This window comes from Talpa europaea (assembly GCF_964194135.1).
Source record: "Talpa europaea genome assembly, chromosome: 5".
NCBI classification, from domain to species: domain Eukaryota; kingdom Metazoa; phylum Chordata; class Mammalia; order Eulipotyphla; family Talpidae; genus Talpa; species Talpa europaea.
In genome coordinates this window covers 141,574,991-141,597,678 of record NC_140071.1, presented here as the reverse complement: position 1 = coordinate 141,597,678, position 22,688 = coordinate 141,574,991, and the positions used below count along the sequence as shown (strand labels likewise).

The window sequence follows — 22,688 nt, the reverse complement described above, 5'->3', positions numbered from 1 at the left end:
GGGGGTGACGGTGACTTAAGCGAGAAGCCACTGTCTTTGCGCTGGGTCTGTTGCTTCGTCTCCCAAACTGCAGCTGGCGCCAGGCGCCCCAAGTTCGGGGTCCCTGCTGCTATTGGACCATGTCTGGGGAGACTCGTGTAAGTTCCATTTCCTGTACGGCCTCCGGCCGCGCCGCAGATTCCCTGCACAGAGCAGCCACACGGGTGTGATGCACACGCTGGTGGCAGACACACACGTGGGTCCCTGTTCCGCTGCTCTGGGGCCACGGGGCCACAGAGCAGGCCGCACCGCGCACAGGGGCTGGGCAAGACCCAGGATTGGACCTGGCGCCTCTGCCTGGAGCCACAACTCCTTTGTCTGCCCGGGGATTCTGGAGTTAGCGAGAAGGGCCAGTGGCGAGGGAGTGGTGTTCGTCTCCCAAAGGAATTGGCTCTTCAAGAAAAGCTTCCCTGCACCTTCTCCCGGCTTGCCCCGCTCAGCCCCGCTTCAGGCGGCTCCGCAGCCAGCATCTCCGTCCCAGGCTGAAACGGGGCCGCGCAGTCCCCCCGCCTGGCTGGCGAGGTCTCGCTGCTCCTCCGGAAGGGAGGCAGGGAGGTCCCTGGGCCTGGTGGGCAGACCCCGGTGTGACTTCAGGCGACTGTGCTTGTACCTGCCCCGGCCCCTGGGTGTCTTGGGCAGGGCCCCGCGCAGCTCTCAGACCCAGTGTCCTGTTCGGCAGAAGGTGACATTCCCTCCTCCTGCTTGGGCTGTGCCAGGAGACAGAGGGGGCTTGTGAGACCCTCAGCCCCTCAGAGTAGGTCCCACGCGAAGGTTCTTCTGGAGCCCCCACAGCCACTGATCACAGCCGCCGCATCACATGGGGCCGGGCTCGCGGCCGTCCATCCCGCCCATGTCCATGCTGCCATGTCCATCCTGCCCGTGTCCATCCTGCCCGTGTCCATCCTGTGTCCGTCCCGCCATGTCCATCCCATGTCCATCCCACCCACGTCCATCCCACCGTGTCCATCCTGTCATGTCCATCCCGTCATGTCCACCCTGAGCCATCTTGAGCCATTTTAAACATCTCTTGTCTCCTCTGAAGGCTCGTTGTGAGGATTGACTGATCATCCTGCTTGCTGGGAGCCTCCTGCTGAATGTTTCCTTCACCTCCCGACACCTACCAAGATGTTTGGGGGTGGAAAGGGTGGGCTGGGCAAGGCGGGGTTCTGTGCATGCAGTGGACTCGGAGGGATGGGACCAACCACCTGAAGCCCCAGCCCCCGCCATGTGGTCTTGGGGGGGGACAGGGGGTGCAGGGGCCAGTAGTGTCTCCAAGGGCTCCCTGCCTTCCTGGCCCTGTACTTCTCCTGGGCTTGTTTCTGGTTTTGGGGTGGCCCCAGCTCGATGGGAGAGCTGCAGGTAGAACCCCCTCCCCTCTGCACCCCCACCTGCTTGCCTGGCCCCGGAGCCAGCAGAGCCGGGGACTCTGGGGCAGTGTCAGCCAAGCTCCCCGTGCTGCCGTTTATGGGACTTGGAAGAATTGTGACAGCGGCCTAGTCCCGAGTTCAGGACAAAGGGATTGTCTGAATAAACTGCTGCTGGTCAGGCCCCGTGGCCTCCACCAGGCCCTGGCCTTGACGGCTCTCGTGTCCTTGCTGGTCCAGCTGAGCCTGGCCCCCATCCTGGCTCTGCTCTGACCGGTGAGACAGCCCCACAGCGGGCCGGGCTTGGGGTGCTTCGCGCCCCTTCCCCACTCTGGAATCTTCCCACCTTCCGGAGGAAGCTGGCGGACACCCAGCGGGCTAGGGGCAGAGAGAGGGTCAGCTCACTCACTCAGCCTCGGCCGCCCCCGGCATGCTGGCCCCGTGGCTGGTGTGACGCTGTCAGCAGCTTTGTCTGGTGGATTTGAGAGGCCAAGTTCCCCAGACCAGGCTGCGTGATTGGCCAAAATGAGAACCCGGGGCCCGTCTCTGCCAATTCTCCAGGGTCCCTGGGGCTCCACTGTGGCTCTGGAGGCTGGAAGTCCAAGTCTCGGTGTTGGTGGGTGGGTTTCCCCTGAGCCCTCTGCGCCCAGCGTGCCCTTGCTGGCCCCTCGGACACTCTCTGAGCGGGCGTGTGTCCCCGTGGGAGCTACTGTCCTCTTCTCATCAGGATGCCCACCTGATTGTTCTAGCTAATCACCCCATCTCCGGCAGTTACGTTCCGAGACGCCAGGGGGCTTCTGCATGTGGATTGGGGGCAGACTTCAGCTGTGGCAGGGTGGGCCCTCGAAGCCGGCTGAGCTGGGGACTGCCGCTGTGTCTCGCTGCGGCCACTCTCCTTTGAGTCCCTGAGGCGGTTGCCAAGTGTGTACGAGGCGCTCTGGGGGCCAGGCTGTGGGGATGCCGGGCCACTGATGGAGTCCTGGGTGCCCCTCTGTAGGCCCACCTTGCACCCGCCCCCCACCCGCACCCCACAAACCTCCCCGGACCGCCAGGTGGCGATGCTGGCCCTCCTGTGCCCGCCCGCGTGGGGCTAGATCGTGGCACCTGCCTGGTGCTTCCCTCCCCCTTCGGCCGCGGGCCCCTGGGGCCCTGCCCGGGCCTCTGGGCGCACTACACCTGCACCGGTGCGGACACTTAGCCGAGGAAATGACCTTGCCTGGGTGACTGTTGTTTTATTTGACTTTTAAGAACCAAAGGCCTCTCTGTCACTTGTCTCCAGACAAATAGGGGAGAACCTCATCGTTCCCGGCGGAGTGAAGACCATCGAGGCCAACGGGCGGATGGTTATCCCCGGAGGCATCGATGTCAACACATACCTGCAGAAGCCCTCCCAGGGCATGACCGCGGCCGACGACTTCTTCCAGGGCACCAGGGCGGCCCTGGCAGGCGGGACCACCATGATCAGTGAGTGGCACCCCTGCCTTGGGGCCGGGCACCCACCCCGGGTGTGGCACCGAACGTCCCGCTCACTGCCCCACCCCTAAGGCAATGCTGAGGAGGCAGTAACGTGCCCCTGCTGAGCCCAGAGCGACTCTAAGGCAAAGTAGACGCTAACAACAGAAATCACCTCCGTGTGCACTGAAATGAGGAAACAAGCACATCTTGGCTGTTGCCGCTTAGGGCACGATTGAAGTCAGCCTTTAGATATTTGGAAACCTTGAACTGATTCAGAGAAGAGAATTAAGGGCAGAGTGGAGCGGACGGTGGGCGCGCGGTGCGTAGCGGTGGGTTTGGTTCCGAGAACAGCTCGGAGGCTGTTTCCTCAAGGCTGAGTGTCCCAGAGGGGCGTGGGGCTGCGGCCGCCTGCACGGCTGTGCCATCACCATGGCTGCAGTGTCACCAGGCAGTGGGGATTGGGGGGGGGGGGTGTGGCCAACAACAGCTTGCGTATTCAGCGGTGGTGTGCACAGGCGGCCCCTGCACTTGGGGGTCGTAGTCCTGCCGTCTACCTTTGTGGCGACATATGCATCACAGGCACATGAGGGTCAGCCAGGGCGGCCTCACCTGAGGACACATCTCCCAGTGTCCCCATCGGTGACGATGCTGACTGTGTAGGGAGACACAGCAGAAGTCCCGAGCATGGTGTGCAGGAGATTAAGCTTTTGGAGCCCTTGACAGAGTCGTTATTGTGACAGGTGGGTAAGTAGAGGCTCAGAGAGGTGAAGTAACTTGGCCGAGGTTGCACAGCAGAGGAGGGGTCGTGTTGGTCAGTGTGCTGCTGCAACGCTGCGTAGCAAAGCATCCCCACACTTCAAATGACGTTGGCTTTTCGTATTCACGGGTCTGTGGGAGTAGGGGCAGGCCCGGGTGATTGCTCAGGCTGTGTGTAGATTCACTTGGGATCAGGATCCCAATTCTCGAACAAGTGCCCGCCTTGGCCCCCTTCCTGGTGGACAGCAGAAGTGTGAGAAGGGTCAGGGACAAGTTTCCGCTCCTCTCACACCTCATGTCTTCACGCTGACCTTCACCCCTTCTCTTGACCAAAGCAGGTCATCTGGCCAAGTCCAAAGCCCCGGGATCTCCCTCCGGAGATCAGGGTGAGGGAAGAGGGAGCTGGGGACCGTAATGCCACCCTCCACAGTGCTCTCTGGGCTGCTGGGCTCCCTCTGCAGCCTGATTTGCAGCCTGATTGGCTTTTATTAGCAGCTGCTTTTGCTTAGATTCCATTTTAGTGAGTGGTTTTCAGTAAAGAGCAGTTGATTTTAAATGCTCTTTCAACTGGTGGACTTGCCACATTTGGGTGACTTGTCTTCTGATGGTTGTGGTAATGATGGTGGCAGCGTTGACAGTGCAGGTGGGAACAGATGAAAAAGAAGGGTGATGATGTTGATTTTGATGATGGTGGTAAAAATGGTGATGATGATGGTGTGATGATGGTGGTGGTGATGAGGGGTGGTGTGATAATGGTGGTGGTGATGATGGTGGTGATGATGGTGGTGGTGGTGGTGATGATGGTAAGGATAATGGTGATGATAACGGTGATGATAATGATGATAATGGTGATGATGATGGTGAAGATGGTGATAATGGTTATGATGGGGGTGGTGGTGGTGATGATGGTAGTGATGGTGATGATGATGGTGAAGATGGTGACGATGGTTATGATGGGGGTGGTGGTGATGATGGTGAGGGTGTTGATAATGGTTGTGATGGGGGCGATGGTGATGATGATGGTGAAGATGGTGATGATGGTTATGTTGGGAGTGATGGTGATGATGATGGTGAAGATGGTGATGATGGTTATGTTGGGTGTGGTGGTGATGATGGTGGGGGGAGTGATAATGGTTATGTTGGGGGTGATGGTGATGATGATGGTGAAGATGGTGATGATGGTTGTGATGCGGGTGGTGGTGATGATGGTGGCAGTGATGATGGTGAAGATGGTGATGATGGTTGTGATGCGGGTGGTGGTGGTGATGATGGTGGGGGTGGTGATTATGGTGACAGTGATGATGATGAAGATGGCACTGAAGCGGCTACTAAGGAACGCTTGGGTCCTAAGCATCCTGGAACATGACACATATTTTCTGTCCCAGTTGACCACGTTGTCCCTGAACCTGGGTCCAGCCTGCTGACGTCCTTTGAGAAATGGCACGAAGCAGCTGACACCAAATCCTGCTGCGATTACTCCCTACATGTGGACATCACGAGCTGGTACGATGGCGTCCGGGAGGAGCTGGAGGTGCTGGTGCAGGACAAAGGTCAGTGAGAGCTCCAGAGTGGGGCAGAATTCTGGAATCCTTGGGTCACTGGCAGATTCGCTCTGTGGTGCTAAAACTCTCCACATCTGCTCCCACCGCCTCCCCAGCCCCCGAGCTGAGCACTGCTGCAGATTAGGCTGTACTCCGGAGCGCCTGTCCTCTCCTCCTCAGGCCCTGTGGGGGCACCCCCTTGTTCACAGAAGAAACCAGCCTCCTCAGCCTGGCCCGCTAGGCCATGGCTGATCGAGCTCCGCTTTTCTCTTTCTGCCTAAACCCCCGTGGCTGCTTGATATCCTGGATCCCATCCCCTGAGGCCTGCATGCCCCTGGGCCTCTGCACATGCTGTTTTCCCCGCCAGAAATGCGGTCTTCTACTCAGCATCCCAAAGCCACCCTGCTGCCCTGCATCATCTGCACCTTGCCCAGTCAGAGCTGCTGTCCCTTCACTATCATTCAGCTGACCCGGGCTCTTTGGGGCGCTTCTTGCCCTGACCCTGGGTTTTGGGGCACGGTGGTCTGGCTGGCTCTTCCAGCAAACCCTGAACTCTGTGAAGAAGGGGATCATTTCTGTATGTCTCCGGACCCCACTCCCCACTCCAGGCCCCCTCTGTGATGCCACCCGGAGCAGCCAGGGCGCCTCCTGCCCCGTCCACGGCTGCGCCTCCAGGGCGGGTCGTGCTGGCACACGGCAGGCTCTCTCGGCCAGTGTTCGATGTGTGAGAAATAAATAGGACAAAGGGCTTCTGGGGGCCGGTGTGTTTGGGACACGCGCCTTTTTCCTTCTCTTCCTGAGTGTTAACACACACCCGTGGGCAGGGCCGGGAGAAGCCCCACGGCCCGGAGTCCTGCGGCCGAGCGTCCAGTCCTGTGGCCTCGCAGGCAGAGGCCCTGGCGCCGATGCCGACAGCAGGTGCGGCAGGGCCGGCTTCGGCCCAGTGAAACCTGTGACAGGGGTGCGTGTCCCGGCCCCATGCGGTCGACTGCCCTTGCTCATCCGCATCGCTCCCTCTGGCCGGCCCTGGCCCCCGGCTCACCCTGAACCCGCGTCTGTCCTCCAGGCCCCAGGGTGGCCCCTGACAGTGCGTCCTCCGCGCACAAGCTGTTTCCAGACCCGCTCGCGCCCCTTTGGCATCGCTGTGTCAGTTCCCAATCACTGTGGGCCCCCAGCCCTGGACAAACCCTCTGGGGTCCTGGGTCCCCTGGTGTAAGGTGGCTGCTTCCAAGGTTGTTGGGGGGTAGTGGGGGGCTAGGTGCTGGAGAAATAAGAAAATTCTAGAACATAAAGGCATTATGAATGGTTGGCAATCCAGTAGGTATTCAACACATCCTTTAAAACTGGGACCTCCTTTGAAAAAAATTCCTGCTGGTATTTGTGAATTTAGGAGGTTTTGCACATGTTGGGGTGACCGTGTGTCCTGAGGCCCTGGCTTGGGGTGGAGACACCAGCCCAAAGATACCGCTTCACCCGTGCCGCGTGTCGCTGAGCAGCCCCCGAGCGGGTGCAAGCTGCTGTGCCATGTCAGGGGACTCACCTGTGCCATTCAGATGTGACGTAACACAAGGCTCTAAATTTGAATTACTTCGATTACAAATAAGACCAAGTCTTCTTCTTATCTCTGTAAACCACTTTTTCCTCAATTTCCTAAAAATACTGTTTGCCTTTGCTGTTTTTGCTTCTTTGCTTTTGTTTTGTTCTTTTTTTTTTAAACATGAGATGGATTCAGTAACCCACACAAGCCGCGAGCGTCGCTTTATGGATTATTATTCGGCTGCTCCGCGCGGGCAGGAGATGACGGCTGGCGGCGGCCCTGATGGGCAGTTCCGCTCCGGCCACACCCCAGGCCGGGCAGGTGCCCCGCGTGGGTCCCGAGGGGTCACTGTCCTGTGTTTCCTGGAAGCACGTGCTTCTTTTTCCTTAAATGCCATTTTCTGTTCTCTTGTTTGTCTTGAAACAGGCGTCAATTCCTTCCAAGTCTACATGGCCTACAAGGACCTCTACCAGATGTCTGATAGCCAGGTGGGTCCCGCACGCTCGCTGCCCGCCCGCCCGGGCCAGAGGGGCTGGCTTGCCAGCAAGGCAGCCCGGGAAGGACGGCAGGACCCAAGGATAACCCTGTTCCGGAAGGGCCTGTGGACGCAGCAGCACCTAGGGCCAGGGGGTTGCTGGTGGGGGTGGGAGTGCTGGCTGTGGGGCTGGCTGTGGGAGCAGAGGTCTTTGACCCTCCCTGTCTCCCCCTCAGCTCTACGAGGCCTTCACCTTCCTCAAGGGGCTGGGAGCTGTGATCTTGGTCCATGCGGAAAACGGAGATTTGATAGCTCAGGTGAGTGGTGTGCGGGCGCCGGGGGCCCCTGAGAGCTGCCGTGATGGGTGAGGGCTCCGAGGAGAGCCCACACGGCCGTGAGGAGCGGGGCTAGGGGCGCAGGGCCCCACCGGCAGCACCCCAGTTCTTGGATCTCAGTTTCTGCGCTGCACAGTGGGGGTGACAGTTTCATCTCCAGTGGGTGGGCATCTGGGTGGCTTCAAATCTGGGACTACTGTGGGAAGCCCCCAGAACATTCGTGTCTGGGCCTGGGTTGGATGCGGGTGGTCATCGCCATCGGTGTGGACCAGGAGGTGCCAGCACGCGTGCCAGCGTCACAGCTTTCTCGGCCGCAACACACCTGCTCCCCCTTGGGACCGGCCCCAGCTCCCGGGCTATTCTGCTGCCGGCGCCGTCCTGCTCTCTCTTGCCTCCTGCGCCCCTTTGCAGCACGGGGCCTTCAGAGGGGGAGGAAATAACCCGCTTGCGCAGCCCACGACCTTTAACCCACCCCGGACCCCGGGCTTGTGGGAACGCGCCTCCTCCCACGATGTCGCCTCCGCCCTCCCCCCTCCCTCCGCCCGTCCCTGCTTCCTCCGGGCAGGAAGAGCAGCTCAGGCCTGGGCCAGCCGCGCGGCACCTCCATGTGGACGGCCTGGAGAGCTGAATCCCACCGCAGCTGTTTGACCTTGGGGTGACGTCCAGCTCAGGCTCCTGCCACGAGCTCGCGCTGAATGGCCGGCGCCGCGCAGCTGAGACCGGGGTTTCTCCTCATGGTTGACGGGCCCGGGGCTCCGCGCAGAGACGCGTCCCGGGTGGTGGTAAAGGCTCCACGCGAGTTAAAGTTAGCGGCAGCCCAGCTGTCATCTGGGCGAAGCACAAATTAAAAAACATTTTTTTTGAGAAATGAAAGTGTTGCCAGGGCAGGAAGGGGCGGGCGCCTGCGAGCCTGGGCCACGAGCTCGGGGAGCCATTTCAGGGCTGGGGCGAGGCCGAGAGGGTTTCCGGAGAAGCAGCGGCTGGGAGAGGAGACGGTCGGGAGGCTCCAGCTGCCTGGGGGGGCCGGCCCGGGGCAGCTCCCCCCCACCTGGGGTGGGGACGCGGGAGGCAGACTCTGCTGTCCCGTCGTGTAGATGACAAGACGAGGCCGGAGAGCGTGGCCGCCTGCCCGGAGCCCCGGGGTGATGACCCGAGCTGGACGCCGGGCCCGGGGCTCTTGAGTCCCTCAGCCGTTCACACCAGGCGTCCCCTTCTTCGTCCCTCTGGCCCTGCAGCCTGGGCTTGGGGAGGAGCGGGGGGTGGGGGGTCCTGGAGACCCATTTCCTGTCCCCAGGCTCCCTCTCCCTGTCCCCGAGGGAGTAGAGAGCGGGTGTGAGTGTGGACGCAGCGCTGCCAGGGGTGGGGGTGACAGAGGGATGAGGGGACCGGCCCTTTCCTGGCCCACTGTGAGGACTCAGGGGAACCGTCCGCCTCCCGACCTCGGCCGCCCGCCCTGCGCGGCCCCTGGTGAAGGCTCCACCTTGCCCCGACGGCTCAAGCGCTGACGCAGCTGCCCCTGCCTCACAGGAACAGAAGCGGATCCTGGAGATGGGCATCACGGGCCCCGAGGGCCACGCGCTGAGCAGGCCCGAGGAGGTAAGGACCCTTCCTGGTGCGACACCCCTGGGCAGTCACCGTGACAGGACAGCTCAGCTGCGGCCCCCGGCTCCGTCCCGGCACAGCCCGATTGACCCTCCAGCTGGGAGTCCGGGGCTGCAGCCAGAGAAGCCCTGGACAGGCTCAGTTTCCCTGGGGCCGGGGCATGGCCCAAGGCCCGTGGACGGTGGGGTGTCCAGGCCGATAGGACCCCTCCGGGGCTTGGTGTGCTTGGTGCTGAGCCTGGAGCCGCAGGCCCCTGACCCGGCACCACAGAGCAGCTGCCCCCACGCTGAGCAGTGACCCTGCGCCCAAGTGTGGGTGGATTCCGCGCGGGAGGGCGTGTGCATGCATGTGCCTGTGTGTGCACACGTGTGCGCCTGCGCCTTTGACACCTGATTCCACCCACTGCCGCCCCTGCGGGGTCCTGAGCAGCAGGAGGAACCCCAGCCCTGCCTTCAGCCCTCCAGCTAGACACGTCCTGACCCCTGTTCTCTCGCTTGGGCCTGCGCCATTCTCCTCCTTTGGGAGAGTGGATTTCCCTCCTGACCACACTTCCCTGGCGAGATGGGGCGCTGGTGGCGGGCGCCCCAGGAACTTGGGCTGCTGCTGTCTCCCCCTCCCTCCCCTGACCCGTGTCTGCGTGTCCACAGCTGGAGGCCGAGGCCGTGTTCCGGGCTATCACCATCGCCGGCCGCATCAACTGCCCCGTGTACATCACCAAGGTGATGAGCAAGAGCGCGGCCGACATCATCACTCTGGCCAGGAAGAAAGGTGGGCGGCCGGCCTGGCCCCAAGGGGGTGTCCGGCGGGCTCAGGGCCGCCCTGGAGGCCTGTCGGGGGCAGAGGCCCTCTGCCTAGGCAGCCATCCGGGTCTGGCGTGTCCTACACCCTTCGAAAGGAAAGGGCGGGTGGTGGTGTAGACACGGGTGTGCACGCCTCACAGGTGTGATTCCTGGGGTGCTGTGGTCAGCTGTGAGTGGGGGAGGCCATGGCAGCCTCAGTCTCCTCGCCTCCTCCTCATTTCCCCAGCACATGGGTCAAGTGAGATGGTGGGTCTCAGGAGGGCCCAGACGCTCCGCTTCCCTCCCGGGGCTCACACAGCTGTGAGGGCATCCTTGGCCACGGGTCCCTGACCCTGCCTGCCCCCTCCGGGGTCCACCCTGGGGGCTCATCCTAGGCCCTTGTGTGGGGCCGCAGGTGGGCCAGAGTCTCAGCTGTGGGCTGGGAGGGGAAGAGTCTCTGGCGCCAGAGGGCCTGGGGCAGCCCTGTGCGGGGTGCGGATGGCCGGGAGCCGCAGCGCCTCACCGCCGAGCAGCCCGTGAGCTGACGGCCATGTGGTGCTGGCAGAGGCCCGGGCCGTGGCGGCCGGCGCTGTGCCCTCGGCAGGTCTCCATCCCTGCCTGCGGAGCCTCCCGGTCGGGGGGGCCGGTCTCAGCTCTGCCTCTGAGGTGCTCTTGGTGAGCCACAGTCCCCCGGGGACGTCGGCCGTTAACTGCTGTCTGCCCCCAGGCCCCCTCGTGTTCGGCGAGCCCATCGCCGCCAGCCTGGGCACGGATGGCACCCATTACTGGAGCAAGAACTGGGCCAAAGCAGCGGCCTTTGTGACCTCCCCACCTCTGAGCCCGGATCCCACCACCCCGGACTACCTGACCTCTCTGCTGGCCTGGTGAGCGCGGGCCGGGCCTCCAGGTGCCCTTCGGGGCACAGGGTGACAAGGCCGGACTCCGGGGAGCCTGTGCGGGTGCCCTGGGAGCACCTGCTGTTTCTTCTTTAAACATTGAGATACAATCCACACACCATACATTTTACCAGGCCCTCGGGGTTATTTTATTTTTTTTGAAATTTATTTTATGTATTTATGCACACAAGACCTGGCGTGCAGGCCAGAGGTGCAGGGGGTGAGAGGGCTCCCCAGAGACAGAGCGGGGAGCAGAACAGGTGGATCCACTGAAACCCACTGCTGAGGGGAGCAGCGGAGAGACAGGAGAGGTCTGCTGCGCCCTGTGGGTAGCTCCCTGGCCGGGGATCGAACTCGTGCTGCCGATAGCTTCACAGTGCTGAGACCCAACCCCTGTGTCACCAGGGAGGCCTCCAGACTCTCAGTTTTTAAGAGAAGAGGTAGAAGGTGGAGGGAGTGGGTGCCGCCAGCATGTGCTGCTGTGTGCTGGGCGGGTGCTGTGTCCAGCGTCACAGCCCCCATGACAGCCTGGATGTGGGGTTCTGCTCTCCAGGCGGCCGAACCAGGCTTTGGAGGCAGCAGGCCTGCTGGCCTGGGGTCAGATTGCATCACACAGGGTGGTCGGGGCTCTAGCGAGGGCCTCACCACCCGAGTGTCCAGCACCTCTGCCCCAGCTCCCTTGGGCACAGACCGAGAGCCCCGTCCTGCAGCACCCGGGGCTCGCAGCCTCCCAGGAGGTGGAGGAGCAGACCCACGGCCCCAGCAGAGCAGGGTAGCCCAGTGCCTCCGCGGTCAGGGGGCCTCTCTTCCAGGGCAGGCAGGGAGGCCGCTGGGACCCTTCCAGCCAACCCCGCACCCTCGCCGACACAGCACTTTCTCCCGATGCCCGCGGCTCCTTCCAACTACAACAGGACACCAAGGGCCAAAGGGCCTTCCAGCTTCACTCACTAACGCCCATGTGTGCCCCACAATCTCTAGGGTTTCCGGGCTCTGAATTGGGGGTTTGCCTTTCAACGAACTCGGGACTGAACCTGCTTTGTTTTCATCCTTGCCAGTGGAGACCTGCAGGTCACGGGCAGCGGCCACTGTCCTTACAGCACTGCCCAGAAGGCCGTGGGCAAGGATAACTTCACTCTGATCCCAGAGGGAGTCAACGGGATCGAGGAGCGCATGACCGTCGTGTGGGACAAGGCGGTGGTAAGGCCGCACCCGTCCCCTGTGGAACATTCTAGAAGCAGCCACCTGGGCCATGGAAGCCAGCACTGCTGGTTCTTAAGTCTCCAGCCTTTCTTGGCGGGGACACCCATTGCCCCGGAGGATGCAGCTCATGTCCCGGGCCCCCTGCTCCGTGGACGTGACGGTCGCCTGTGCTGAACCGCATTTAGTTCATGTAAAGACAACCCATGTATGGGCGTGTGCTTGTGTGTCCACCACACACATGTGCACGGTGCATGCAGCTGGGGTCGGGGCACAGAGGATCCTTCTTGCCTGGGGCGCCCCCGAACTCTGGGGCCGAACTGAAACCGCAGGCTTTTACCTGTCCCTCTGGGCCAGGTGTCCCCAGGCTGTGTCCATCCCACCCCTCTGGGCGCTAGATGTCGCTGCTGAGCCCAGCCCCTGTGCTGGGGTCCCCGCTTCAGCTGGAGACACAGCGCCGCCCCAGGAAGGACTGCGGCTCAGCCCCCCCCCCCAGGATGCCCCCTCACCGCCGGCTCTTCCTGCAGGCCACTGGCAAGATGGACGAGAACCAGTTTGTGGCCGTCACCAGCACCAACGCGGCCAAGATCTTTAACCTGTACCCCAGAAAGGGGCGGGTGGCCGTGGGCTCGGACGCCGACGTGGTCATCTGGGACCCCGACAAGGCGAAGACCATCTCCGCCAAGAGCCACAAGTCGGTAAGTCCGGGGCGCTGCCCTCCTGGGGGGGGGGCGTCTTGCTTTGGGGTCATTTCAAAGCCTCAGAACAGGTCATCACACCCGCTGCCCCCCGAGCTGAGGTCGCGCCGGCTCACTCAGATTTCTCCTGCAGCCGAGGACTGAGGTCTGAGCAGCTGCTGTGCCCTTCAGTGCCCCCCCACCCCCCTTCTCAGCCACCTGGGGCTGCTCTAGCTCCTCTCATGACTCCAGGCCGCCGCCCCCAGCCCAGACTGGGGACAGTTTAGGGCCACGTTCTTTCTCCAGGTGAATCCTAAAGCTGGGAGGGTCCCATGGCCGGGCAGGGGAGGTGGGGCCTGCAGCTGGGGCGCCCTCTGCTGAGGCCGGGCCTGCCCAGCTGGCGGCAGGGTCCCCCCTCCTACTCTCACGAACCTGCTGGGGGCCGGAGCGGGGAGACCTGCTTCCTCCCCAGGCCGGCTCGCCCCTGCGCCCGGCGGGCAGAGACCTTGGTTCCAGACCCGTCCCCCTCGGGAGGCTCGAAGCCCACACCCCCACTGGGCAGCCTGGGGGGCAGTGAGCACCCAGCACCCCCAGTGTGGGGAGCCTCTTCTCAGCCCGCCGGCAAGACGGCGGTGGGGGGGAAATAAACAGAGCCCAGCCCGGGTGCTCAGGGCATCGTTTAGATACAGAACGCAGGGAGCCGGCTTGAGCCGTGTGCAGACGCGGCGCTCACGGGAGGCCTGGCCTCGCGCTTGGACAAGCGTGGACACCGCGCAAGCCCTCTCCCACCAGTGACCCGCAGTGGCCGCTGGGCGCAGGCCAGGCTCGGGGTCCCCCGCTGGGCGCAGGCCAGGCTCGGGGTCCCCCGCTGGGCGCAGGCCAGGCTCCGGGCTTCCCTACTGGGTGCAGGCCAGGCTCGGGGCTGCCCCTCTGGGTGCAGGCCAGGCTCGGGTCCCTGGACACAGGCAAGACTTGGGGTTCCCCCCGCTGGGCGCAGACCAGGCTCGGGACTCCCCTGCTGGGCGCAGGCCAGCCTTGGGGTCGATTGGGCTGGGCAGGCGCCCCCTCGTGGCGGGTGGGGCTGCTGACGCCATGCCCAGGGGGTGACGCCAACGGGGTACAGGGCGAGGCTGTCGCGGGGCTGGACACGGTGGGCTGTCAGCCCCGGCAGGCGCCGACCCTGCGGGACAACAGGCCAGGGCTTCCCTGGGGCGCAGCGCGCTGCAGCGCTTTAAAGAACGCCCCGGACCTGAGCGCCTCGGGCCAGGGGCGCGCTGGGGAGTCTGGGGGAGCGCTGGACCTGATCAGAGGACCCTCCGGGCACTGGCTCCGGCAAGGGAGGAGGGAGTCCCGCCTCCCTGACCCATTTTTGCTCTTTTTATTCTTCTGTTTCTATTTATTTCCCACCCCGCCGCCGTCCCTCATCCCCTGACCTTTCTCCCTCCACCCTCTCGCCCCAGGGCCCCAGCTGGCCGGCGGGCCCACTGGCTCTCGCTCCCAGGTGCCGGTGCTTGCGGCTGTCTCCACGGCCCGCGGCCCCGAGCTCCCCCGCGGGGCCTTCTCCTCCCCTGGCAGCTGGTCGTGGCCGCTGGCGCCCGGGGCTCCGCTGCCTGGGCTGGGCCCTGAGGCCGCAGTGGACACGGCGAGTCATTTGTCCAGTCCATGCTCTGTGTTTCCCGGGGTGCCCGAGCAGGCGGCTGGGTCGCGTGGTGCTTCCTTGTTTAGTGCCTGCAGTTAGAGATTGGCTTCCTTTTAATGTAAGATTTTTGTCCTTTGGAATTTCTTACTTTGTTACTATAGATGCAACCTACTTTCTAAATAAAACAAGCAGGTGGCTAGTGGCAGCTGTGTTCACTTTAGGAATAATGAGAGGAATGTGTATTTTTTTTTTTAAAGATTTATTTATTTATTTGTTTGTTTATTTATACAAGCACTGGGTACAGTCAGAAGCGCGGGAGGGTGAGAGAATTCACCAGAGCCAGAGCGGGGAGCAGAGCAGGCAGAAGGACCGAAGGACACTGCTGAGGGGAGCAGCGGGCGGCAGGAGAGGTCTGCGCGCCATGTGGGACCCTCCTCTGGTGGCCGGGGAGCAGCCGGGGATGGAACCGGCGCTGCAGAGGCTGCGGGCAGCCTCGCAACCCAGCGCTCAACCGCTGCGCCACAGGGGAGGCCCAGGAATGTGTATTTTTAAGGAAATATTTTGTCTTTCAAATTAGTAAAACAACTCAAAAAAAAGAAAGAAAGAAAGAAAGAAAGAGGACCTTAGTGCAGGAGGGGATTTCCTAGATGTGAAATCTTATCTCCTTTGACCCAGTAATTTAAAAAATCTACACAGTCCTCTCTGGTGGCGCAGCGGGTGGAGCGCTGTGCTGTGAAGCTGTCTGCAGCCTCTGCAGCACGAGTTCCATCCCTGGCTGGCTGGGGAGAGGCCCACATGGCGCAGCAGACCTCTCCCGCCTCATCTGCTGCTCCCCTCAGCAGTGTCTTCTGTCCATCTGCCTGTTCTCCCCACTCTGTCTCTGGTGAATTCTCTCACCCTCCCACACCTCTGACCTGTACCCTAGTTCTTGTATAAATAAATAAATCCTTAAGAAAAATAAGGAAATATGTTTTAAAAAAAATCTACAGACACAAAAATGGCCACTAGAGTTTGCACCGTATTGCATAGTACCAGGGGTCCCCACTCACAATGCCCCCAGCAATAGTAGTCTGATTATGTAAAACCTCCTGTCCTGAAAGAAGGCCCTACAGTGAGAAGGGTTGGTTATGCAAATGATAGAGCCTATCGTGGAATATTATGCAGCCCCGAAGAAGGTGATTTCAGAGCGCAAAGGCAAAGGAAGTGCTCTGATAGGAGGGGAAGCAGGACCCCTGGTGGGAATAGCCGGGCCTGTGGACTCAGGCTCAGCCCTGCTCTTGCCCTGCAGGCTGTGGAGTACAACATCTTTGAAGGCATGGAGTGCCACGGCTCCCCGCTGGTGGTCATCAGCCAGGGCAAGATCGTCTTTGAGGATGGCAACATCAACGTCAACAAGGGCATGGGCCGCTTCATCCCCAGGAAGCCCTTCCCCGAACACCTCTACCAGCGCGTCAGGATCCGGAACAAGGTGTGTGGGCGCCGGCTGTCGTGGGCAGTGTCCCGGGCAGTGTCCCAGCCACGCCAGCCGCTCTCTTTATGTGTCAGATGAGCTGTGACACTGCCCTGCCTCTGTCTTGGGGTGGGAGTGAGAACCGGGCTACACCATGGGGTCCCAGGGCTTGGCCAATTGTAAGAGGGTGTGCACGTGTTGGGTGGGCAGGTGCTGGGGTCACGGTGACTTTGCCACTCCCAGGTGCATGTCTTGTATCACCCCCAGCCCGTATTTGAGGGGTCATGACTCTTTCCTGCAGACAGAACCCCGGTGCTTGTGCAGTTAGGGCTTCACACCGTCGCAGTGCAGGGGCGGCTCAGAACCTGTCTTGTGCTCTGGGTCAGAGTGATCCCCCTGGCACCCAGAGCACAGTGGGGTGCAGACAGGCTCCCTTCTTCTGCCCTCCCTCCTCCCTCCCCCTTCCATTGCATCATGGTTCCCTCTTTCCTTGAAGAGTCTTAGTCCCTGAAGCTTCTCTCTGCACGTGGGCCCCCCGCACCTGTCCTGGGGCAGATGCCCCCCCTTCACCTCTGAGCTCACCTGCAGAGCAGCAGGGGTTCCAGTAGGCACACAGCCCCTACCGCCCACTCCTGTGACATTCAGCGTCTCTCCCTCCTGGCTTCTCTCCTGGGGCGCCCCCCACCCCGAGGGACTGAGCACCACCTTGGCCCCACCCTCCCCTGCTCACCCCATCTACGCCCCAATCTCCTCCAGCTGCTGGCTTCAGAGGTGGCCCACTCACTCCCCTCCCCTCCTCTCTCTGGAATCATCCAGACCAGCTACCCGCCCCCAAACCCTTGTCTCCCATCAGCTTCTGCGAGACCCGAGCTCAGCCCTGTTACGTCCCAGACTCGCTAGGGCTTGGGAGGGGTGAGGGGCTTGGCAGGGGAGGCATTTCGTGCCTGGGGTGGCTTTGGGATCCAGCCGCCTGGAACCCTGTGCGTGTGTGTGTGTGCGCGTGTGTGTGTACGTGTGTATGTGAGTCCCACAGAGACGTCCACCCCCCTGGGGGCCAGTGTGGGGTCTTGCCGGCCGGTCACCACCGCCTCTGTTTAGGTCCACGGACTGCAAGGCGTGCCGAGGGGCATGTACGACGGCCCGGTGTACGAGGTGCCAGCCACACCCAAATATGCAACTCCTGCTCCTTCAGCCAAATCCTCACCTTCCAAACACCAGCCTCCACCCATCAGAAACCTCCACCAGTCCAACTTCAGCTTGTCGGGTGAGCGCAGTGGGCCCCCCTGCTCTTGCCCCAGCGGTCGCCCTCTGAAGCAGCCCCAAGCCTCAGGCACCCGATGAGGAAGCCGAGAGGCCCCTCGGGAGACCCTCCCTCCAGGGGCCGGCCTCCTGGTGGGGGGCTCGGGCAGAAGGGCTGCTCCACGCTGCGGCGCTGTGTGGAGATGCCTGTACCCGGCCGAGGGCCAGCCTGGGTGGGGCACGTTCACCCCTGGCCAGCGGGGCGGGAGGCATGCATGTGGCGGGGCCGAGGCCTGGCCCTCCTGCCGGGCCCTCCTGCCGGGCCCTCCTGCCAGGCCCTCCTGCCTGGCCCTCCTGCCTGGCCCTCCTGCCTGGCCCTCCCGCCGGGCCGGTGCCGTGCTGCAGGCACCTAGTAGCGCACGCGTCCCTCCCTTGTGCTCAGCGGCCGTGCGCGCAGGCTGGTGTTATTCCTATTCCTGTAAGGAGGAAGTTCAGTGCCACAACACAACACAGCCGCGGTGCTCAACAAAGGTGTGGGCCCCCACAGCAGCCAACCCGGCCCCTCACTCCCCACCAACCCCACGCCTGTCTGCACTTCCACTAGGCGGCCGCACGGGGGTGGCCACGCGCACGCTGGCGAGGTTGACCCGCTCCGGGCCGTGCTAACTGCTAGGAGAGCTGCGGGATTGCTTGCTGGGTGCAGGCCTCCGCCTTTCCGGGGTCGGAAAGGGCCTGGTACTAAATAGTTTAGGCTTCGTGAACCAGGTGGCAAAAGCCAGAGCGTTTCAATAGGCATTTAACATGCAGCGCCGCGGGCGCTGGCCCTGTGCAGCGGGACTGAAGGGCGCTGGCAGAAGGCGGGCCGTGCTTAGCAGAAGAGGCCGGGGCAGAGGAAGCGAGAAGACAAGAATGCATTTGCGCCTGGTACATTTGGGCTTGATAGACCGGATTGCCCATTCAGGGGCACCTGTCTCAGCAGTTACGCAATGGGGGACACAAGTGGGGTCCCCAGTGCAGTCCATTTCGCCCCACGAGCTCTGTGGAAGAGCTCCAGGCACGCCAGGTCTGAGCAGCCTTTGTGCACAGGGCTCTCCGGCGTGAGCCAGGCATCCGGATGGTCTGGGAAGGCCTGTGCAAGGCGACTGTAGACGTGGCGGGGGCGCGGGGGAGCGCCCGGCCTCAGGGCCAGAGGGTGGAACTGGCGTCCACAGGCCTGTGCACAAGTGACCACCTCTGTCTCTTCCAGGTGCTCAAATAGATGACAACAACCCCCGGCGCACCGGCCACCGCATCGTGGCGCCCCCGGGTGGCCGCTCCAACATCACCAGCCTGGGGTGAAGGCGCCGGGCCGAGCTGGATGCCCGACTGGGGGATGCCGTCCATTCCTTCCCCGTGGTGTTTTGAGCCCGCAGTTTTCTTTGGTACTGACGGAGGGGAAAATCGAATGATGTTCTTTCCTTTCTCTGTGTAGGAAGAAGTGGTTCTAGTGTGGTGTGTTTGCTTGGAAATTCCTCGCCCCGCAGTTGTGTGTTCATGCGAAGCCATCTCCGAGCACGGTGTCGCGTCCCCTCCTTAGTGAGCACAGGTTCTAGCAGCGTCTTGTACCGTCCCCCACTCTGCCTCACTGGCTCCGCGATTCTCCGAGTGGTTCCCTTGCCCCCTCGTAGCTGTTTAGGGTAGTTGATGCATGTTATAAATTATGTATGCAAGTCTGAGTGCGTCCGACGAGACTCCTCCGAGGACTGATGGAGACACGATGGAGACCTCCAGCCCTTGGGCGGTTCCAGAAAGCTCCACCCAGGGATGTTTCCTCTTGCCCCACCCGAGTCTACACTGGAAACACCTGCCCCTCGTCCTCCCCGAGGCCTGGGAATGCCCAGGGAGGCAGGAGCCGCCCGCTCGCCGAGCAGCACCCCGTGCCCGCGTCGGGAACCCCGGGCTCCGTGGCTCCCGCACCTCGCCATGATGTCTTCGGTCTGTGTGTGTCCTCCCAGCAGCCCTGGACTTCAGGCCAAGCCAGCGTCGTGCGCGGAGCGGGGCCTCCGATCCCCATTTGGGCTGTGGTGGGGGCGGGGGCTCCCCCAGTTGCCGACTCCTGGTCCCTCCGAGGCGGTTGACGGGGCAGTCAGATTTTTAAAGTTTTGTACAAAGTTTTCCTTTGTAATCACCCCCATTTTTACTTAACAACTGACTTATCGTGGCTCTTATTTCTGAACTCAAAGCTTGTGAAAAAATAAAAGAAACAACTCACTGGCTGGCTGGAGTGTTTTCAATTAAGCAGTGGCCCCCGGTTGCCTGCAGATGGTAGATAGTGACCTTAATAACCGGCGGGGTGCTTGTTTCTGAAGGACGCCTGCTTTATAGACCGTGGGGAGCTAGAGGTGGGGGGAGGGCGTGTTAGGCCTCGGGCCCTGAGGCCAGGGAGGGAAAGAGGCTGGCGCCGCCAGGTGGGGATTATGGTGATGATGATGGCGCAGGTGCCCGGGCCCAAGAGGGAGGAACGGGCTGGTTCCCGCTTCATGAGCCCTAGAGGGGCTCTAACTCGAAGGCCACGCAGAGAGAGGCAGGACCAGGAGCCCACCCAGTTGGGCCCAGAGCGCCAGGTTCCTTGCTGTGACCTGCCAGGCAGGGCGGCCCTGCAGGGTCCACCATCTCCTTGTGGCTTTCGTGACACCCCCCGCCCCATCTCTCTTGAGGTCCAAAGAAGTGAGACCTCAGGGCTTTATGGACTTTCCCAAAACATGGCTGATGCTGAGAAAGGTCAAGAATGGAGGGCAAGTGGGCCTCCCTCATGGCGCAGAGGTTAAAGACAGCGCTGTCAAGCTACTGCCAGCCTCTGCAGCACAAGTTCGATCCCCAGTGCAACCCACAGGGTGCAGACCTCTCCTGTCTCCCCAATGCTGCTCCCCTCAGCAGTGTACTTCAGTAGATCCACCTGTTCTGCTCCCCACTCTGTCTCTGGTGACTCCTCCTACCCCTGCACCTCCGGCCTACACCGCAGTTCTTGTATGCAGAAATAAATAAATCTTTAAAAAAAAGAAGGGCGGGGGCCTCCCTGGTGGTGCAGCGGTTGAGTGCTGGGTTGCGAAGCTGCCCGCAGCCTCTGCAGCGCCAGTTCGATCCCCGGCCACTGGCGAGGGTCCCACATGGCGCGCAGACCTCTCCTGCCGCCCGCTGCTCCCCTCAGCAGTGTACTTCGGTCCTTTGCCTGCTCTGCTCCCCGCTCTGGCTCTGGTGAATTCCCTCACCCTCCCGTGCTTCTGACTGTACCCAGTGCTTGTATAAATAAATAAATTAATCTTAAAAAAAAAAAAGAAGGGCGGGCAAAGGGCTTCTGGTGGTGGGCCTGGTCACTCGGTCTATTAAAGGGCACCACAGAGACTCCCAGAGGAGTGGGAAGCTACTACCTGCTCTCTGGCAAGGCTTTCCTCTCCTTCACCCGCAGCCATCAGGGATGGAGGCTGGAGTCCTAACATCCCTCCTCTGGGGCCACCGGCCAGGCCCTTGCCTGGACCCGGGTCAGGGCCGCTGCCCCTCTGGCACCACCTGCTGAGGCTGCCCTCTGACCTTAGGCCCCAGGACCTCGTGGGGGGGGGCATCTTAACACTCGAGCTGGGCTGCAACATTCCTCTCACAGGTGCCTGCCTTTATCTCCTCTCGACACGTGACCAAACAGGTGTTTTCTATGCAAGTCAAATGGCGCAGTAACCAGGAAGGCCTGGACACAGGAAAGCGCTTTACAGAGACTGAAATACTTTATTGTACCACCAGGGGGCGCCCTGAGCTCCCGCTGGACCCTGGGGCCTGGACGGGCAGGAGGGGTGCTGAGAGGCCGCTGCTGGGGTTTCCTCCGTGCAGGAGCCACTGCTTCCCGACAGGCAGCCTCACTTGGGTTTTAAGAAACAGCCTGAGCTACCAGCGGACCAAGCCCCCCAGACAGGCTCCTGCAGCCCTGGGTCCGTCTCCTGGGCCCGCGTGGCCACGGTCACCCCAGGGCGCGCCCGGCCTGCACACTGTGCCTCGGGGGCGGCTGGCGACACGCCGGGGGTCAGGGCTGGCAGCAGAGGGCAGCTGCCAAAGAATCCCACGCAGTGTCCACAGGGCCGAGGCTGGGAATCCCGACTCCCGTGGCAGGAGCGATTTTCTCGCCGAGTAGTAAGAGGGTCTGAAGCTTCTGGACACCCTGGCCATGCGCTGGGGGAAGCGTGGCCCTGGGGTCTTCCCCGCTGGGGGCCTGCCTGGCCGAGGGGCCACTCCCGAGAAGGCCGGAGCGAGCAGGGCCACCTCCCGGCCTCCCGCTGCAGCCCCGCAGCGCGGGCGTCACCTCAGCTCCCTCTCCCGTGGACCCCGCGCTTGCCGCGGCGGGGGGCGGCGATCGTGCCCAGCAGTCACGGGCGCCATTTTCCCAGCAGGGCTCGCTCCTGTTTCCTTGCCATGCGGCTGCCGCTGCCCCACGGGCCGGCGCTCGGGCGCTGAGTGGCGCAGACACAGCTGGTTTCTGCACCAGGAGTGCGCGTGCCCCTGCCTCGCTTTGTCGGGTGCTGGGACCCACACCTAAGACGCCTGCACGTAGGCGGCCCTCAGACCCCAGGATGGTGAGGCCCGCCCTGGGCCAGGTCGCTGCTGGCTGAGTCCAGGGACGGGAAAGGCCAAGACGGGCCGGGCCTGTGAGGACATGGCTGGGGGGCGCGGGGCAGGCCGAGGAGGGGCTGGGGGAGTGGCAGAGCCGAGGCCTCGGCCCAGAAACCCCCGCCAGGCCAGGAGCCCAGCAGGGTTCAGAGGCTGCCGAGCCCCGAAGCAAAGCAACTGCCACTCAGGAAGCAGGTTGGGGGGCGTCAGGACTCGGGGCAGGGGCACAAGGGGCCGGGAGGAAGAGCTGCAGGAGGTGTGAAGCCACGTCTTGAATTCAAGAGACCCAGCCCTGGGTACTCGGCCTCAGGCAGTAGCCAACCTGGTCATCTAGGCTTCCCTCTGGAACTTTCCAACCTCTCTCCACCCCCACGAGCCTGTGAGGCGGGCGGAGGCCCGAGTCCAGCACCCCCGGAGGCGGCAGGTCCTGCTGGTGCAGCGGGGAGGGCAGGCCCGGTGCCGACCGGCCCTAACCTACAAGTTGCTTCTTTTCTTCAGCATCTTCTTGGGCTTCTCGCTGCCGCTGGCCTCGCTGTCCGGCTGGCCGGGCCTTTTGCTGCTGAAAGCGAGGGAGAAGGCAGCGGCTCAGAACTGGGTCCATGTGCCCAATGCGGGGGCTCGCGATGGGCCACTGGGAGTGAGCGCCTGCTCAGATGACCCGGGGAGACCCACAGCAAACCCCAAAGCATGTGGCCAGCAGCCAGTCAGGGCAGGAGGCTACTCGGGCTGGGCAATGGCGGGACGGGAGCCCCCGGGGCACTAACGGCAGCCAAGCTGGAGACGGGGGTTTCCCATCAGCTCTCAGGCCCTCGGGTTCCCCCTCACAAGGGGTCGACTTTCCCGCTGGGTCTCCGCCACACGAGGACATGCGCCCTCAGGCCACGAGCAGGGGCGCTGCCGTACCTGAGCGATCCCGAGGGGTGGGGCCCCGAGGCGGGGTCTTCGTTGTCCGGCCCCCTGGGGTCACCTCTCTCCCGGGGCGGGGCTTTCTTTCTTTTGGGCCTTAGGGACTTCTCTGCAGAAGACACAGGTTCACACAACGCGGGGACGTTTCTGGGGTACCTCTGGGCCCGCGTGT

At 62.6% G+C, this 22,688-nt stretch overlaps 2 protein-coding genes across 3 annotated transcripts in view; one reads left to right on the top strand and one right to left on the bottom strand.

Moving 5' to 3' along the window:
- CRMP1 (collapsin response mediator protein 1) overlaps positions 1-18,319 on the top strand; it is a gene marked incomplete at both ends in the record, with an annotated part of 40,520 nt that extends 22,201 nt beyond the window's left edge. For both annotated transcript variants that reach the window (XM_084233849.1, XM_084233850.1), the window contains 12 exons: positions 2,683-2,867; positions 5,000-5,164; positions 7,119-7,180; positions 7,404-7,484; positions 9,030-9,098; positions 9,752-9,872; positions 10,611-10,767; positions 11,835-11,976; positions 12,504-12,674; positions 15,581-15,760; positions 16,841-17,006; positions 18,228-18,319. In XM_084233849.1, the coding sequence (XP_084089975.1) occupies positions 2,683-2,867; positions 5,000-5,164; positions 7,119-7,180; positions 7,404-7,484; positions 9,030-9,098; positions 9,752-9,872; positions 10,611-10,767; positions 11,835-11,976; positions 12,504-12,674; positions 15,581-15,760; positions 16,841-17,006; positions 18,228-18,319 (1,591 nt within the window). The remainder of the gene's footprint in view (positions 1-2,682; positions 2,868-4,999; positions 5,165-7,118; positions 7,181-7,403; positions 7,485-9,029; positions 9,099-9,751; positions 9,873-10,610; positions 10,768-11,834; positions 11,977-12,503; positions 12,675-15,580; positions 15,761-16,840; positions 17,007-18,227) is intronic.
- Positions 18,320-22,084: 3,765 nt separating this feature from the next.
- Positions 22,085-22,688, bottom strand: part of EVC (EvC ciliary complex subunit 1) — a gene marked incomplete at both ends in the record, with an annotated part of 32,096 nt that continues 31,492 nt past the window's right edge. Inside the window, 2 exons of the mRNA XM_084233029.1 lie at positions 22,085-22,169; positions 22,436-22,625. Of these exons, the coding sequence (XP_084089155.1) occupies positions 22,085-22,169; positions 22,436-22,625 (275 nt within the window). The remainder of the gene's footprint in view (positions 22,170-22,435; positions 22,626-22,688) is intronic.